The sequence below is a fragment of the Paroedura picta genome, chromosome 3, assembly GCF_049243985.1.
Source record: "Paroedura picta isolate Pp20150507F chromosome 3, Ppicta_v3.0, whole genome shotgun sequence".
Lineage (NCBI taxonomy): Eukaryota > Metazoa > Chordata > Lepidosauria > Squamata > Gekkonidae > Paroedura > Paroedura picta.
In genome coordinates, this window is record NC_135371.1 from 119,810,927 (window position 1) to 119,830,932 (window position 20,006).

The 20,006-nt window shown below is 41.6% G+C and overlaps 1 protein-coding gene across 2 annotated transcripts in view; it reads left to right on the forward strand.

The window, feature by feature from the left end:
* Positions 1–20,006, forward strand: part of DNAH9 (dynein axonemal heavy chain 9) — a 303,268-nt gene that overhangs the window by 164,569 nt on the left and 118,693 nt on the right. For both annotated transcript variants that reach the window (XM_077327460.1, XM_077327461.1), the window contains exons 49-50: positions 1,878–2,138; positions 13,352–13,777. In XM_077327460.1, the coding sequence (XP_077183575.1) occupies positions 1,878–2,138; positions 13,352–13,777 (687 nt within the window). The remainder of the gene's footprint in view (positions 1–1,877; positions 2,139–13,351; positions 13,778–20,006) is intronic.

Below are 20,006 nucleotides of genomic sequence, written 5' to 3' on the forward strand. Positions count from 1 at the left end.
ATTTTGTGATTAATGGCCTCTTTCAATTACCCCTATTCTGTCCTGATATCAGCTTCCTGTTGAGTCCTGGGTGGTATCTGTGTTGTGATCCAGAAATAACTCAATCTCTTGCAAAATATTTGACAACAGTAATCTCCTTAAAATGCTGCTGAAATTAGGGTTAATCTGCTGACTTTATGAGAAATTGTAGAAGTCTACTGTTACATTTTATTCAGTGTGATTTAGACTTTTATGGGACACATATATTTTATTGTTCTGTATTTTGCCTTTCTGCAGTGTTTCGTAATGCTGGTTTTGTTCCTTTCGCCTGTTGTGATATATTGGTTTTATGCTCAAGACCTTGGGTCATACAAGCTTAATAATAAACAAAAGGCAAAAGCAGGAGTCCCTGGCACGGTATCTATTGGCACAATGCTGCCTGAAGACACCTTTCTTGGTGCCAACCAAGTGTTTTTGGGAAGTGTGCTGGGGCAAGTGGGTTTTTTTGAGTTTCTGATGTTTATAATGCTGACAGTAGCTTTATATAAAGTCCTTCTCCTGTGCAAATAGCAAAGTGATATTCTAAAAACACAGTGGGACTTCCTTCTGACTGAACATAATAGGGCAGCTCAGCTAATATGCTTACTGTACTTAACTGAAATTTTTATTGGAGTCATCAGATTTTTCTAGTTGAGCTTATTTTAGAATTGAAGTGGTGTCTGGGATCACTTGACACTCTGGACCATTTGGCATGACTTTCCCCCCTTTTTACCCGGGAGACTTGGAGAAACAAGCCCCAAGGGGGGGGGCAGCACATGTCCAATGGGGCTGGGTGGGTCTTGCACCAGCCCAGCATGATGACTGGGGAGGGGGGGAGAACTGAGCAAGGAGTAGGAGGGAATTAGGGAAGGACAAATCCCATTGGTTAAAAAGGGGTGGAGTAAAATTCAAGCTTCCAAAATGGCCCAGGAGGAAGGAGGTTAGAAGGTTTGCTGACCAGCCATGGGAATGGAGTGTCTTTCTTTATCCGTTGCGTCACTTATGAGGCCTAGAAAAGCAATCACCAATACGTGTGAAATCACAGGGCAGGGCAGGCACATGATATGCCTCACAGGTAAAATATGATAATAACGTCACTGCACCAAAGTTCATTTTTTCAAGAATCATTTGTGTTCCTATTGAAATCTGGCCAGAATATTTCTCTTATTGTATGTATTTCATGGGCAACGACTTTTCTTCAGCCCTTAAGCATCAATAGTTGTTGATACAAGAAACAGTGCATATTGAATATGGCTGGGTTAATGTAAATGGACAGATAGGAGAATAAACTTTTCCTTTTGCACATGTATTCCAATGACGAGTTCTACTGCCAGATGAGTGTCTTACTAGCTCAATATGTTGTTTTGTGTGTATGAATGGAAGTATTTTTAAACAATATATTAAGTTTAAAAGGTATCCTGTTAAACAGAGCTTCTATCTAAAATGCTGAAGAGCTACTATCAGAATTATGCATAACCTGGCATTTTGCGGTTGGCTTTGCTTCCCACGGCAGCCATTTTACAATTACACCCATCACCCTCTGTCAGAATTCCAGAAGTGCTGATAAGTTCAAGAAGATTGGGGGCCATTGCAAGAAAGTAATAGTATTCTGATTGAACGAAGTGAAATAGTAGATCTGCACTTTTCAGCATACTACAATTTAGTTTCCTAAACCCCTGAATGGATTATCACTTTTAGTCATTGTCTGTACTTTTTATAGGGATCATTGACTATTGTGTAATCTATTGAGGTTTTATCCTACTCCCTTCCTGCATATTCCTTTTTCAAATACCTCTGTAAGTGTCTCATAATTCTAATTCCATCTCTCTTATCTGGGTTTTCTATTTTCCTTGCTCTAGGTGGATGACCTAAAGGCAAAGTTGGCAGCCCAAGAGGTGGAGCTGAAACAAAAAAATGAGGATGCAGACAAGCTGATCCAGGTGGTGGGCATAGAGACAGAGAAAGTGAGCAAGGAGAAGGCCATTGCTGATGATGAGGAACAGAAGGTGGCTTTAATTACCCAAGAGGTCCAACAGAAGCAGAAAGACTGTGAGGAGGACCTGGCAAAAGCGGAACCTGCACTTGCTGCTGCCCAGGAAGCTCTTAACACACTTAACAGGGTACAGGCCACCTACTGTGAAGTAATTTTTAACATTAATGTTGTGATTCTATGCACTATTACCCAAGAGTTTGCCCTACTGAACACAGAAGTAAGTAGGCATGCCTTGGGTTGTACTGCATAGCTCTCTTGAATGCATTTCTGTGGTTAACATGGGAAAAGCACCTCACTTGTTGGTCAGACACAGTCTCATAACAATGACCAAACTCAGTGCAGAAAAAATTTCTTTCCTTGATGCTCTTCTGATATTATTCTTATACATGGTTTAAAATAACCCTCTGAAATGGAAACATTATGTGAGAATTGGTTGCGTTCACATAGTTATGCCAGAGCCATATCACTAAAGAAGACTCAATAGAAGATCTATGATGCAGCTCTGGAAGTCATTAGGGAAATGTTCCTATTTGTTGGATGTTCCCATATGTGTTCACTTGTGGAAACACTTTAAATAAATAAATCTGGCTGCATCCACACAGTGGTATGAGGTACTAGAGGCCCAGTCCAGCCCACTATCCATCCAACCTCCATGTCAACATCCTTAAATTACGTAAGATTTACCCTTACCTCCTTCACAGATATGCTGAAGGGCAATACCTCCGCCATTGCAATATGGGAAGTATCTATGTGTCTCAGGGTTTTCCTCAGGGCTAAACTCTGAGACAGACAACCTGATTAGGATTTATCATACCAATCACAAGTGGTCCAACCCAAATATCTCAGGGAGGTTTTGAGAGTTACCCCCTCCCCCCGTAGACCATTTTGCTACCCATGAGACAAAGAAGGCTCCGGAATTTTGTCCCCTTGTGGTTAATACAGATCGGGCTAGCACGGCGCCATCTTCAGTCGTCTCCTGAAGAGACTATTGAATGTATTTTCTCCTATCCCTCACTGCCACTGGTGCTTGCACAGCTGATGAAGCCCCTGTTTGAGCCGTTGGCCATGTACCCATTGGTATTACTTTCCAGAAAAGTCTTTCTGGTAGCAATTACTTCAGCCAGGAGAGTGAATGAATTAGCAGTCCTCAGAGTGAATTCCCTGTTTCTGAAAGGTTTTAAGGAGAGGGTTATACTTCATTCCGGCTTGGACTTCCTTCTAAATTTTACCTGGCACAGAAGATTGTGTTGTCTATGTTTTTTGTGTTCCTGGGTTCTAAAGCTGAGAAGTCCTTGCATATGCTAAATGTTAAACAGACACTGCTTTATTATATTGATATGTCTAGGCCTTTTCAGATTGATAAGACCCTCTTTGTATGTTACTGGGCTCTAAGAAGGGGAAGGCTGATTCTTTCCAGTCTCTTTCCAGGTGGGTGTTAGCTACTATCCATTCTTGCTATGAGGTGGCTGGGAAACTGTCTGCTGGAAGTGACAGTGTACTCAACCAGTGTACAGGATTCCTTGGCTAGCTTCCACAGGGCTGTCCTGATCAGGGACATTTACAAAGCTGCAACATGGTCAATGGAAGACATTTTTGTGAAACATTACATGTTGGACCTGCAGGCAAGGAAGGATGCAGGTGTGGGCAAATCAGTTCTCCAGTCTTGTTTTCAGTGAGAACATCACTCCACCTCCTTTGGTAAGCAGCTTGCTAATGGTCCCAATGTGGAGCTTCATCAAAGATGGGAGATGAAAACAGAGTTGCCCTTACCTGTAACTATTGCTCATCAACTTCATCTGTGCAGACATACATTCCCTCCCTCCTGCCCCACTGTGATCTCTCACATAGTTGGTCATCTTCCTGTGTGGCGGTTTGTGGAGGTCTTGCAGGAACTGAAGGAAGGGGGCACCTGCTTCTGGAGCACATGATGGCTTGGGTGGCTCCAGAATGGCAGAGGTACCCCTGCAGTACTTATTTAAAGCTGGAAAAGTTTATTCCAAGGCCAGCTTGCGCATGTACAATCCTAATGTGTTTCTACACAGAAGACATAGATTAACAACAGTTACAGGCATGTGCAACTCTGTTTTCTAACTTAGTCACTTCACTTTCCTCTTCCCAAGCCTAATCCCTGAAACGTCCCTTCTCTTACCCAGCTAAACCACACTATAACATCATAGCATGGAAAGGAACAGAGAAAAACTCATTAAATGATTAAAGGAGGCAAGGGCACCATTTTGAAGGTATTAGTTTTGCTTTTCCTCTCTGTAGTGGTTATGGGCAGGTGTGTCCACAGCCTCTCCACAATATTCGCTTTGAGCCAAACTAAAGCAGGTTTAATTTAAATCTGGTTCAAAGGGGAAAGCCCTGTCTAGGGACACCATGTGTCCTGCACAGAATGAGTATAACATCATGTGGGTGTTCTCCTTTAATGTGAGCCCTTTCTGCTTTCCATATGAGTAAAAATCCAGATGTGGAAATCACCTCTGGTTAATACTGGGCTGGAAGATGCCATTTGTGGTGGTCCCAGCATACCAAGAGAATTCTTGGATCACTATGCTAATATACCTAAATGTGTTCAGGTGTTGAATTTTTCATTGTTTTTCATTGTGAATAGGCTAAATGAGGAAAATGCAAATTCTTAAAATCAAACAAAAGCAGGTAGCTGTTTTCAAATTGATTTTGTTCTTATGAATGTCACTGTGTGAGATGGCAGGAGCTGTGTGTCTGGAAATAAAATTCTAGCAAAACAGGAAAATGTTTGGATGTCAACTGTGGTTTCATGTTGAAACTATATAACATCTAATTAAGGCAAGATTAATGGGAAGCCTGAAGTTTCCCTGGAGACTGAGGCCAGGCAGCATTTACAGAATATTAGAAGCTACATCCTCCTCCTTACCTGCATCAGAGAGCTTAGCCCATCTGTTGACATGAATAATAGTATCTATTTGTGTTTTTATTAATAAGGAGTTTTAGCCAGTAATGCAGATATATTTACATTGTGCTTTCATGTGGAACAGCTGTAGAGGAAGCAATCAGGATAGCTGATGGGTAGAAAAAAATGAGAAAGGCAGGGAGGGGAAATATTGATGAATGTCAAAACAGATGTTTTTGTTTTTGTATTTCAATCATGCTGCTGTCTAATATGTGTTGGTCATAAATAGCTCAATTAAAAAATGCCATAAATGCAAAATATATCTTCATTAATGCCCTGATACACAAGAGTGTCCATCAGATAGTGAATTTTATTTTTCATGAGACTCAGCTGTTGCATGCTGTCTATCTAATCTTTGAAACAGCCTCTTTTAAAGTATGAAGTATAGGGATAGGCATGAACCTAAAAACCTGGTTAAGGGCAACCCCTGAACTAAACTGAGCCAAAAGGCCCCCACACAAATTTAGCTGGTCAACTGAGTTCAGTTCCCCCACTCTCCCACTGTGGCTGGGAGAAAAAAAGGAGGGGGGAAATAGCCCATGAGGGCCAAAGCAGGTGTCACAGTTATGCTCAGATTTGCATTTTAGGTGGTTACATCTCCTGATACTCTCAGAAAACCCTGTGATGAGTATCATGCCCAAATGCCCCCTTGTTCCTAGATGGGTCAGGTCGAACTCTCATATGATGTCCAGCCTTCATCAGCCAAATTTTGTCATTACTATGGTGCTATCTTGAGATTGTGTTATGAGAAGTCTGTTTGTGAAACGTCTTGTCATATTCATTTGTGGCTGACTCACCAACAAGGGCCCAAACTATCAACACATTAGACTTGTGGTTGGCTAAATGCCAGCCCCACTCAGCACTACTTCCGTGAAAACCACATAGCCAGACATCCAGTTTACAAGGTTCTGCTCAGCAATGGCTTTGGTGCCACAATTGTTGTTATGATTTGGACTCTGTTTGCCTTCATCCCTTTCAATACAAAGGAGTGAAAAAAAACATCAACATAATAACCATCCAGGATGTGTTCCTGGACTTTATGAGGGAGGTGAATTCCTAGAGGGGGGAATCTTCAAAATAGCTACAGGCCACAGAAGCCCTGTTTGCATTTTGTCGGTCAGACCCCCTTACCATGCTTGGGTCAGCATTACCACCCTATGCCTTAATGCCAACATGGATAAGCTTGGGATGTAGGCACCGTTAACCTAATAACCCCCCCCCCACATGTGCAGAATCCTCTTCAGAGGATGAATCACCTGAGTCAGTGCTGCTGCATATTCTCCCACTACCTTCCAAGACTCATGATGCTTCTTGCTCCTCTTCTTGCAGGGGGAGGTGGCTCCATGAGGTGTCATCCGTGGAGTCGCAAGATGAAATAGATTATGCCAGGGAATGGTCTCTCTTCCCCCTGCCTGACTTTCTAGGGGTGGAGGAAGGCTCAGGGGCTGTATCACTTCACCCTAATGGAAAATGTTCAGATTGCCACTCCAACGTTTGGGCAATCCCAGAAAGAACAACTGAATTGTCTGGCACTGAAGTTGCTATTGGCTACAGGCCTAGTGGGCCTCTGTGCCATTGTGGACTGTTGAGCCGGGCTCTTGACCTGTACTGGTGTTTGGAAGCATTTAAAAAATTTTTTGGGAAGCAGCAGGTATTATGCTACATTTTTTTTTTTTTGCGAAGCCACTTTTGAATGGCACTGAGCTGGAGCCTGCATTGCCCCTGGTTCCAATTTTTTGGTGAGCCATGGCTTAATGGTTTGAGGGTCCACCTTAAATAAATTACTTAGACAGACATTATAATCTGCTTAACCTAATAAATCACAGACACAATCTTAATCAATGGCTAGTTCTAATTAATCTATATTGATTACACATGTCTGAAAAACTAAATAGCCTAACCTAAACTATATTCTATTTAAATATGACCTCAACAGCCAGTAAACATGACCATTTATTTGTAGCACTTTCCCTAGAGGTTAAAAACTAGAGGTTGTATGGAAAAGATGGAATAAAACCTAACCTAAACATAATATCCAGAAAAAAGAGCTTTGCTAATACCAGTGAGGTGACTAGCAAAAATCTCTCCCTTTTTTCTTTTTTGAAAAAATATAAATTTAGCAACCAACAATGGAGATGCTGTAGCTAAAACAACAAAATAGACACTAAATAAACTCAGCAATCCTCCTTACCTGCCAGTCAAATGACAACCAGCATAATCCCCAAGGGGTAGAGCTTATTTGCTTTACTGCTCTCCTTTCCTTTACTATCTCTCTTTCTCTCTGTTTAAAAAAAATTGGCACACAATGCAAAAAAAGGTGATGCAGAAACAAACTTTCCCTTCCGACTAAGCCCAGCCAACCTGTAGGGTTCTCTGTGTTTGTGCTGACTAAGGTTTCAGTGACCGGGGCACACCCTTCTGGCCTTTGTCCAAGTGCAGCAGATGAGAATACTGCATGATCACCTCCTGATGTTTAACTGTCCAACATTAGACAAAAGGGACTTGCGGCTAACATGATGTAGTTACCGTGAGAGTTTAACCTTTGAACATTAATGGCTAACCATGTATCAGCCTACAGCTGCACAAAAAGGCAGCATTGTATAACTAAACACATGCACTGTGATGATTTGGATGTTTCATTAAAAATCTGGCCTCTTAGAGACAGGGGGTCGGAGTCGGCTGGATCAGCTCACCAAGTGAGCCAAATGCAGCTCGTGAATCAACAGGCTACTGCCCAATCCATGCTGCCTTCTAACCCACCACTCTGCTAAATCAGTTAAAGAAACAAAACAAAACTGGGAGAAAGTGCAGATGCTGGCTTGCCCTCACAAGACAAAACAAAAAACTTCCATGCACAGAGCAGAACTCTGTGGATGCCTTACGTTCATTGCAGGAAAGCACATGGTCATAATGCTGGGACTTCCTTGTACTAGAACGAGCTGAAGAGCACTGGAGAAATGAGGAGGAGGCTGAGAGGAGAGCGGACATGGCCCATGTGTCAGATCTCATTCCCAGGAATGTTTCCTTACCAGCAAGGCTGCAGCTACCGTTGTGATTGGGCACTTGGCCTTCAGGACCCTCAGGGCTGCAGCTAGAGCTCTGAATCTGACCAGCCATGCCTGCTTGCACTCATCTCCCAGCCCAGGATACAAATTCAGTCTCTGATAAGTCAGGTTTGCTAATTCTCCGAATTAGAGTCTGCCACTTAGCCATTATACCATGCAGCCTCAGACAACACATACTTAAAGAGGGGAGGAGACATGCCTAGTGGTGATTTTGAACCTCTTCCCAAGAAACTCCTCAGCTAATTTGTCTAAATACATAATTAGCTAATAGCGTTGTTAGCAGATGGCTAGTTGATATTAGTGTTTTTTTTTCTCCCAGGTATTTTCATCTTTATTTCCTATAGTTCCATATTGCTTTTCCTTGGAAAGCAAAGTGGCTTATGATTAAACAAGCCAATTAAAGCCTACGAGAAGCCTTACATAATTGACCCTGCAGCTGAGTGTGTGACTAAATAATAGAACAAATTTTGAGTCCAGTGGCACCTTTAAGACCAATGAAGTTTTATTCAAGGTGTGTGGGCACACTTCCTCAGGTACAGTGTATCTAAATTTGTTCTGCTGCTTCAGACCAACAGGGCTACCCACTGGACTGAATAGTAGTTAGATTCCTTCAGCACTGACCCATTGTTTCATTGTGTGCTGATGTACATCAAAACTGGAACACCCACCCAGGGGGCGGGATTTGTCTGCTCCCTTTTATTTCCATCTTCCATCAGCAGTAAAGACTTCTTGGTTTCTTCAGAGATCTCCTCTTCATTATCAATGTCCTAATTGCTGTTTTTATTCTTTGTATATTGATTGGTTTAATGATGTATGGGTTTTTTTGGGGAGGGATTTTAATGGTTTTAATGGGAGGGGGGAAGTTGATTAGCCGATCTTGCCATGCTAGTTAGTTAACTAACAATGTTAAAACTGTAGTTGTTGTTTTAATGGATTTTAATAGGGTTTTAAGATGTTGTAACCTGCCACGAGCCGCAAGGGAGTGGCGGGGAATAAATCGAATGATGATGATGATGATGATGATGATGATGATAATAATAATAAAATGTTGTATGCCACCCTGAGATGACTGACTCAAGAGGGGCAGCCTTACATGTAAATATAAAATAAAAATGTTTTAATTTGTTAGCTACCTTGGCCCTTCTTATAGCAGAAAGGTGGGATTTACATTTTGCAAAATAACACCTGACCAGATGATGATGAATGAGACTGCTTTGCCATACCTCCAAATGCAGAATATGTTCTTCATATTCCTATAGGCTGTGTTGAGTGGATCTGCCCATGGAGCTTGCTCTTCATAAAGCTCTCGATGCCATATCAGCCGCAGATACATGAGCATTCCTCTCCAAAGGCCTGCTCTCTAAGGGGGAACTGCTGAGCCTTGCTGCTGCTACTACTGTGGGTGGCTGCATCTGGCAAACTCTCCTTCAAGTGTTATACCATTCCTAGAATAATTCAGAACCCAAAGCACAGCACAGAACTGTCTTTGTGGCCTTAAAACAGATGTCATTGTTCCTAACTAGGAAATAAATGAAAGCATTTCCACTCCAGGTAGACTTTGCTGTCAGACAAATCATTCAAGTCTTTGTTCCAGAATGGCATTGCCAGAAGGGTTTAGCTGAAGGGTAACATGTTGCTACTTTGCAGCTGTAACCCTTTTCTCCCAGCCACCCACGCACACTAGTATTCCTGATATAGGACTTCAGCCTAACAATGCTCAAGCTGTTCTCCGTGTGGGACTTGCCACATTCACAGATAACAGAAGAAGCATCATTTCTCAGAGTGACTCAAAGCAAATCAGAACAGAGCATTTTTGCATTAGGAAACAGCTTTCAGAGTTTGCTTGGTTTTATGAAGATTTGTCTGAACCTCCTGTGGTTCTGTGGAAATGGCCAAATGCTCCTTTCCACTGGAAGGTCTGAATTTGCAGAGAGGCCTCTCACAGTACCTGCCAAACCCAAAGCAGAGCCCATGAACAAGAGCAGATTTATCTGTCTTGGCGTGTCTAAGTGGGAGGCATGGCTCTTATTCTTGCTTCCTCACATTGCTTCCATTCAGTATAGAACCTGTTTGCTGAGATCATGCCTGGACAGCAGCTTTCCCCATGGCTGGTTTCATGCTGCAGGACTCAGAGAAGATGATGAAACAAGTCAAAAGTTGCAATTATTAAATGTTTAATAAATAATTCCTGTTTGCATTAAGAAGTATATTACAAAATTCCCCACATATTCGGATACTTTTCCTCGTGAATTTTTACAACAGATTTGGCCCAAATACTAGGTGTTTTATTATCTACTCCCAAGTGGTGTCATTTAAGGAGGAGAGGCTATGGCTCAGTTGTAGAGCATCTACTGAGTTTGCAGAAAGTCCAAGGTTCAATCCATGTGCTCTCCAGTTAAAGAATCTGGCATTACTTGATGTGAAAGACCTCTGCCTGAGATCCACCTCCAGTATGAGTACATAATACTGACCGTGATGAACCAATGGTCTCTGTGATTATGTGTTCGGTTTTATCCTTTCAAGTCTGCAGGTCAGGTTCTTCCCTAGGCTGCAGTCTTGATCCACTTCTGGGTTCCACATGCCAGTTATTTAAAGGGCAAGAACCCCAACTGGGATCTCCGTACATAGAATTCTCAGTATCACATATGCTTTGGTCCATAATACCACCTTTTTGCTTTGCTACTCTCATATTCTCTAGCATTTGGTATGTCCCCTTCCTTTGGTTAATGTATCACTCTGTCAGAAGAATTTCCTAGCAAAATGGCTGTTTCCTGGTTGACTTATGTGGTACCTATGCTTTGGCAAGCCTGCGAATCAGGTGCAGAGCAGTCTCTATAGGCTTTTGGGTTGATTATGTAAATATACAAGAGACTACCAGAGCAGGAATCCCTGGTGTGGATCACAGCTTGCTGTCTCAAGGTTGTCACATTTCTGGATGTCAGCATGATGCACACATTTCCTCTCAGTTAGATGTGACAGATCCTTGGCAGGATTGTTCCTGTGGCATAAAGCCAACCCTTCTGCGTGCTAATATCCCTTGCAAAAATCTCTGTGCTCTGGAGGTTGTCTACTGTAGCAAACTATGCCATCAGTCCTATGGTGAGTGGATGAAATTTGGCTTCAAGAATAATATTCTGCTTGATAGAGGAATCTTATACTGAGTATTTCTACCTCAGACTGCTAAAACATTGTTTTGAAGAAATGAATGTAAAAGTAAACAATTTCTGCTTTCCTGTTTGGATTTTGTTTGTGTGTGGGTCAGAAGAAGACTTCAGTGCTATGTAAAGAGTTCCTGTCTTCCATGGAGACTGTGTTTCTCAGGGATAAATAGGGTGTTATGTAATGATTTGATAGCACAGATTGGCCATCATGGGCTATCAACACTCTCTACACCTGAGTTCTGCTGCCACAACTTTGTTCCTTTGAGGGTGTGGCTTGATGAGTTCACCACAGGGATTCCTCTTAGGGGTAGGGCTCTTGAAAATACAGGAGGGAACAGCAGATCCTTCCTCTGCCACTGAGGAAGGCTAATTGTCTTTTTGCTCTTTTGTGCTATATGATTGTACATGTTTTTTTAATTGTAATTGTTGGATTTATATGTGATATATTAAATCAGATTTTTGCAGTATTGTGTATTAGAAATACTCTATGTTTGTAGGGCACGTAGCAGACTTTTTTGGACTTGGTGTGTGTGTGTGTTCTTTTTATTCAATAAATACCTATGTTGGGTTTTATAGAAAATTTCCCCCCACTTAATAATGAATGGCTATTCAGTGAAATCGACCCCTGCTACCAGATTAAACAGGGTTTCCATGTCATCAGGGTCACCAACTGGCTTTCTGCTGATGAGATTTGGTTCCCCTTATGGAAGCAATCACTGTATAATAAGTGTGGAGGAGCCCACTGCCCTCTGCAGTATTTCATGAATCCACTCTGAGTTAAATTTGATAGGAATTTATAAGCCATTTATTCTTACCTGAATTCTCCAATTAATAATCCTATTTGGATCGCATGATGGCCCTGTCCACTATCCTTCCACAGAGGCAAGATTTCCCCTCCATTTTTCTTTTGCTTTCTGACTGACCAGCCCTCATATTCTGTTTTATTCTTTCTTGAAGAACTTTGGCTGTCCCACCCTGCCACAGTATAATATTTTGGCTATTTGCTCAGCCCAAGAACTGGAAGAGAGGACTGGGAGTACCTTTGAACTTAAATGGCTCTCTAGGTGATTTTATATTCAAAATTAAAATATTTTATTTAACATAGAGAGGAAAGGTCAGGTGAAATTAGGGGTTAACATTTCTGAGGTAAATCAATATAGATAATTCTGAGATAAAATCAATACATGCACATACTTTAGTTCTTATATTTTAGTCTAATGAGAATTTCTGAAGTTATTCATGGTGATTTAAATCTTTAAGTTGAGAGGCTTTAATTCCAGTGTTTTCCCCGAAGATTTCAGTACACTTTTCTGTTTCTTTTGATTTCTAGAAGGTTGATACACTCTTTCCATTGCCCAAACCCGTTCACTTAAATTACTTGTCTTGAGTTTTTAACAGACTTTTTAGGTTTCTGCAGGTAGTTTCTAACCACACCAGATCAGGGATCTCTGTACTTTTCAGAGCTAACACCCTGTTTGACGGAGTAAGAAAATTCTCTTCTCACTAGAAGGTCTATCCCCTTTCTTTGGCCAGAAGACTTTGGACGTCTTCACCTACTTCCCAGACTTCCTTGCCAACTTTCCCTCAGTTCTCCTGTCTGTGATAAATTGCTCTCAGTCAGGGATGAATTCTGAAACTGTCAGTACTTGACTCTTCTCAGCTACGGCTGAAATCAGAATGAATTCTCCTCAGCATCCAGTTCTAAAGTCTCTCTCTGCTCATCAAGGCTCTTTATTTCTGTGAAGAATTAACCCTTCACAGTCCTTTAGCTGTTTGTACATGCTTCTAAGCTTTTAAAAATGCAATCCATTACAGATCCCCTCTGCAAGTCTGGATGTACATTGTTGATTTCCAGGCATTCTGATCTTTCTGTTGTTGTTCTTTTTCATCTCAGATAAATCTGTAATCTAATTGTGCATTTTTAATGGCCTGAGAGTTGGTTGAAATGCTGAAGGCACACAACCAGCTCGCATCTAACAAGCCAGCAAAGGCCCCTATGCCACTAGAGGGATTAATTGCTTTACGTTGGATGAGTCATAATATTTAAAATTCGTAGTGCTGCTTCTGGCTTCAATGCTCCTCTCTCAGATTGAGAACTCTGGAGTCTGATTCTATTACCAGCAAAGTAAAAAGAAAATCCATTTATTTTCATCTAACAAACTTGTTTTATTTTCCTTTTCAGACCAATCTGACAGAACTGAGGTCATTTGGATCACCTCCTTCTGCTGTCAGCAATGTCACTGCTGCTGTGATGGTGCTCATGGCTCCTGGTGGGAAGGTCCCTAAGGACAGAAGTTGGAAAGCAGCCAAGGTGGCCATGTCAAAGGTGGATGGCTTCTTGGACTCCTTGATCAACTTCAACAAAGAGAACATACATGAGAACTGCCTTCGAGCCTTGCAGCCCTACCTACAGGATCAGCAGTTCAACCCTGAGTTTGTGACCTCCAAGTCCTATGCAGCTGCTGGCCTCTGCTCCTGGGTCATCAACATTGTCCGCTTCTATGAAGTGTATTGTGATGTGGAGCCCAAACGTCAGGCCCTTAGCAAAGCAAATGCTGAACTGGCTGCTGCTCAAGAAAAGCTGGCTAGCATAAAGGCCAAGATTGTGGTAAGAACAAAGCAGTCTATGACTCAGTTCACAGATCACAGATTAATATTGTCAGTGATGCATTGGGCAGTACCAAACTTGTGCCATCAGATGGACATTACTCTAACGAGTTCCATAAAGTCAGGTCCCTGTGTTATCCAATAAAAAAGTATCAAGTTTTATCAAAATAATTGGAGGAAATCGCCCACATATCTGCCTGGCGGTATCTAAGCAGATGGTTCTTATTTTCATCTATGCAGTGGGGAGGGTTGTAGCTTTTTGTGTGTGCTGAAGCTCTGATTGTTCATCTGAGTTGCAAAAAGATTAATTTTAAAAGTTGTTGACACAAACAGGTTAAAATCAGCTGTGGCATTAATCCCTCAGAGCAGGCAATATTCTGGCAATAGTTTGGGTCTTCTACTCAGCATCCGGCCCTCTCAATTCCTGGCAAATAGCCACCTCATGAGAAGGAAGGACTCCCTGGAGAAGAGCCTAATGCTGGGAGCGATTGAAGGCAAAAGAAGAAGGGGATGTCAGAGAATGAGGTGGCTGGATGGAGTCACTGAAGCAGTAGGTGCAAAATTGAATGGACTCCGGGGAATGGTAGAGGACAGGAAGGCCTGGAGGATCATTGTCCATGGGGTTGCGATGGGTCGGACACGACTTCGCACCTAACAACAACAACTCAGTGATGGTAACTAGGAGGTGGATGGGTGGGGCCATGGAATAGATAGATAATATTTAGCTTTGGCCCCAACCAAAAGGCTGGCAGAAGAGCTCTGTTTTACAAGCCCTGTGGAACTGTGCTAGTTCTGACAGGGCTCGGATGTGTTCTGGGAGCTAATTTCACCAGATAGAAGAGTCACAGTTGCACGACACCTACGTATTCAGGTTACCTACTGTACATTTGAGCCTGCTCCCTGACTATGGAATCAAGAATCAGTTCTGAGTAACTGGACATTGTAAACTGGACAGTGACTAATTCTTTTGTTTGGATTTTAGTCTGGTCAAGTGCCATAAAATATGGCAGAAATATATAGGCAGGATAATAAATTTTGGGGCACCAGTTCTTTTGTGGACATTTGTTCACTGTTGTGGACATTTATTTACTAAGGCACTATATGTTTTTTAATTTGTATGCGGAGCACATCATGAGAAAGGTGGGGCTAGATGAGTCACAAATTGGGATTAAGATTGCAGGAAGAAATATCAACAACTTCAGATATATGCAGATAATACCACTCGAATGGCAGAAAGCGAAGAGGAACTAAAGAGCTTCTTGATGCGGGTGAAGAAGGAGAGTGCAAAAGTTGGCTTGAAACTCAACATCAAGAAAACGAAGATCATGGCATCCGGCCCTCTCAATTCCTGTCAAATAGATGGGGAAGAAATGGAGGTAGTGACAGATTTTATTTTCCTGGGCTCCAAGATCACTGCAGATGGGGACTGCAGCAAAAAAATTAAAAGACGCTTGCTCCTGGGGAGGAAAGCTATGGCAAATCTAGACAGCATCCTAAAAAGCAGAGACATCACCCTGCCAGCAAAAGTGCGTCTAGTCAAGGCTATGGTCTTCCTAATTTGCAATGTATGGCTGTGAAAGTTGGACCATAAGGAATGTCGAGCGTCAAAGAATTGAGGCTTTTGAACTCTGGCACTGGAGAAGACTCTTGCGACTCCCTTGGACTGCAAGGCGAACAAACTGGTCAGTCATAGAGGAGATCATCCCTGCCTGCTCTTTAGAAGGCCAGATCCTGAAGATGAAACTCAAATACTTTGGCCACCTCATGAGAAAGAAGGACTCCCTGGAGAACAGCCTAATGCTGGGAGTAATTGAGGGCAAAAGAAGAAGGGGACGACAGAGAATGAGGTGGCTGGATGGAGTCACCGAAGCAGTCGATGCGAGCTTAAATGGACTCCGGGGAATGGTAGAGGACAGGAAGGCCTGGAGGGTCATTGCCCATGGGGTCACAATGGGTTGGACACAACTTCGCAACTAACAACAACAACATATATTTTAGAAACTGTGGTCCCATCTGTATATTACTTCCATGAATTCTGACAACTCGCTCCTGTGAAATTTTCCACTTGCCATTCCCTTGTTTTATGCAATGTATCACTTTTACTAAGGGTTTCTGTAATTCTATGCCTAAATTTTATTACTGAATTTGTTATAATATTTGTTATTTTAATATTTGGGTAAAATCACACATTAATTATTTCATCTTACAGTTAGTGTATCAATAATAATGCACACTAATAATAATTAATATTCATGAATTTGGAGATTCTCACCATTTTATATTGCATCAGTTTCATAAACTCTCAGGGAATGGTCTGAAAGAATTCTTTCTACTTCCTCACCAATATGTCACCGTGTATTGCAACCGAGAATTGGTGTTGCTGGGAAACTTTGCCAAGCTTTTAATTGGGAAAGTCTTCAGTTCTCTACTGCATAATGTTTCTTCGACAGTTTATTACCAAGGGGCCAATGTAAGGCTTTCTTGGGCTATTAGAATTCCATTGGGAAATGATGAGAAAGGTGGTGACAATGGAGAGTTCACCAAATCATTTCTGTTCTTTATTTCCAGATTGTTTTTATGGGAAAGTATTAATAGCCAAGGAGTTTATTTTAAGAAGAGAATTTGCACATAATTTTGTCTCTTGTTTTCCAAAGTGATACAGAGACAGGATGCATTAAAATAAATTTCATTTCCATGGATTTATGAAGAGTGATATGCATTATAGGATTCATTGTATGTTTTGTCAGCTTTAGTGCCTTTAACAACTGCATGGCAGGCAGAAATTCTACAAAAGTAATTTACAATAAAGTCTAAAGTTGTTGAGCTTCTTTGTACCTCTTAAAGGCATAGAGCTTCAGGAAAAGACAACTCTAGAACATTAATTTGTTTAAAATATATGCTTTTGTGTAGGTTGATGTAGTGATTAAGAATGGCAGCTTCTAATCTGGTGAGCTGGGTTTGACTTCCCGCTCCTCCACATGCAGCCAGAAGGATGACCCTGGGCTAGTCACAGTCTGTTACTACAGATAGTTCTGTTCTTATAGAGCAGTTCTGTCAGAGCTCTCTCAGCCTCACCCACCTCATAGGGTGTCTTGTGGGGAGAGGAAGGGGAGGCTCCTTCGGTCAGTGAAAAGCGGGGTCTAAAAACCAACTCTTTTTCTTCTTCTTTCCATACTCTGCCTTGGAAGGTGGGTTATAAAATTCCTTGATGAGTCCCTCATCCAGGTATTGATCAGATCCATACCAGCTTAGCTTCAGCAAGGATGCTATTTCATATGCCTTCCACATATACAATCGTGCAGAATATGGTTGAGAAGCATAGCTGTGTACACACCCACCCAGGGCCCCTCTCCATCCCATCCCCTCCAGGCCCATCATTGGCCTTTGGGGGAGTCAACATGGCCATTTATGGTCATATCACCCAATAAATGTTTAACAAATGTAAAACATATTTTAAAAATTAACAGGGACATCAAGAAACTGGTTGAGAAAGCGCGCACTAGGTATACAACCTTTCCACATTAGTGGATAAAACAGTTTAGAATAAAATAAAAGTGGGGAACAACTAAATCAACCTTGTGGTTTTCTAAATGATATATAAGATAAAGATACATGTCCATCCTTTTAGAAAGAGAGGAAGGAAATTGATTTACAGTCATTTTTAATATTATAGCTATAGAATGAAATCATAAGCAGTATTGAAATTTAAACAGACAGTGCTTTGTATTCTGCACAGATATTTGATCAAGGGACTCCATATGCCACTAAAGAATAATCTTTTCATGCTCAGGTTTATTTCTGGTGTATTGTTCAAGCAATGTTAAAATGATTTAGAAGCACTTAGCTTTAAGCTGTTTGTGCTGGATGCAGATAAAAATCAATTGTTAACTTCAGTTCTTTTGTCAGAGAAGTAAAATATCCCAGTAACTTTGTGAACAGTCAGCTTTTGTTTTACAATGAAGTTGGAAAAAATATGATCAGATGTGGATAGTAATGGCATGGCCATCACAAAATCAGCCGCTAGATCGCTAAAGCACAGCTAAAAGGGGCGCTTTTGCATGCTCTAATCAAACCCATCAAAATAACAGCCCTGGATAGCTATCACACAGCCTCTCCTCAGCTTGATAAACAATATAGATAAATAAGAAAGCATTGCACCTGGAAACAGCAATCTCAAGGGCAAGAAACTGGTCTAGCAAGGAGGCAGTTTCTCTGTCTCTCTCTGCTCTAGAATTTTTGGGTAGATTCTTGCAGTGAGAATGCAGGTAGGGTAAGCAAATGCAGAGGAAGAAAGGGCAACTGCATATTTAGCAATGGGGGAGTTCCAGTAGAGGCAGTGTTGTCTGACAAGCTGATCCTGCCCAAATTCACAGCTCTGCACCTGGCTGGTGAAAGATAGACCTGCATATGTTGCCTTATAGATGAATAATAAATGTGGGGGAAATACCTGAGGAAAGCAGACAGTCAATAGGGTAAACTTCATTAACAGTAGAAATAAATTTGGAAACGACTGAAGATGGCGCTGTACTAGCTGGGCTTCTGTCTGGCTCTTAAGCCATGCTGAGGGTCAGGAGCAACCGCACCTGGCAGACCTGAGCAGATACGCAGATCTTGCTCGCCGGTCGCCCCAGGTACCGGGAACGGCATCCTGAGGGTCCTATAGATCCGTGGAGACTGAGTTCTCCGGATCGCTGCGGCATGTGCTCAAGGTCATGATGGCGCCCTTGTCGTAAATAACTTTCTAAGCCTGAAACGACTAGCTGACCCTACATTCTTCCCAGATCATCTTTTACCAGACTGACAGGAGCTGAAGTCTACAACAGTAAAGACTGTGAGTTTTCTGGCTTTTCCTTCTCTTTCCCCACAAGCTCTTCCCCCCCCCCTCCTCAACCAATTTACAAGTGAATTCGTTCGTCTAGTGGGAGGCTCCCAGCTAATTATACTCACTAATCAAACAAAGAGAGAGCTTAAAGAAAAGAGAGACTTTAAAGTTTTGTTGGAGAAAGTTCAGTGGGGGACGCTGACTTGATACGGAGATCGACAAACTGATAATTTTGGATCGCTCGTGCTCCCGTGAGACCTCACGAGACTTTCTGTTTATAGTTTGTGACTGCCTAGAACTATGGAAAAATTAACTAAGGCACAGCTTTTCCATTTGTTATGCGAAGGGAACTCAAAGATACTGAAAGCAGTCAATAAGGTGGAAAAGGAAATCCGAAAGACTAAGAAAGAGCTTTTAGACAGAACCGACGATTTGGAAAAAACAGCTGATGAAAACACAACTCAGCCAACAATACTTCAAACGAGAATTCAATGTCTGGAAGTTAATCAACATGAGGGGGAGAGAGCTAAGGACGTAAAAATCAAAAGCACCTTGGAAGAACTTGGGAAAACAGATTTAAGGAAGGAAAGCACAGAAAACCTGGAAGTCTATTTAGAGCAGGAAGTGATTTGGATCAACAAAATAAATAGAGTCTATTCAAAGGCGATAGCACGCAGGAAGCTATCAGGAGATATCTCTGTGCAACCAGAGGAAGAGATCCGGATTGATAAAGTATACAGAGCCTACTTAAAGTGGACTGCAAGCAAGAATCAAGCAAGAGACTTCTTTGGCCCTGACAGAAGGACAACCAGAAATACTCTATGTAGGAATCATCAGGCATTACTATGGAAAAAAATACAATTTCATTTTCTGCGACCACCTGAAGGATGTGATGAACAGTGGAGCATTCTCCTGGTTTCCTGTGGGAAAGACAGCAGCAGTAACTTTTAGGTCAGGACCAATATATGAAGGGAACTGACTTTATATTATCTAAGACAATAATAGAATATATTCTTATAATAGATTATACTCTCATATGTATCAACAATTACTCTGCTAAGAAAGATGGTAATAACTGCTAGATCAGGATCAATATGTGATGGGAACTGAATATGTATGCCAATATGTATGCTAAAAGAGGATGGCAAACTATACTTCATATGTATTAACAAGACAGCAGCAGTAACTCTTAGGTCAGGGCCAATATATGAAGGGGACCGACCTTATATCACTTAAGATAATAATAGAATATATTCTTATAACAGATCATACTCTCATATGTATTAACAATCATTTCGCTAAGAAAGATGGTAAAAACTTCTAGATTAGGATTAAGATGTGATGGGAACTGAATATGTATGTTAAAAGAGGATGGCAAACTATATCAGCTGGTCGCTTTTTTTCTCTT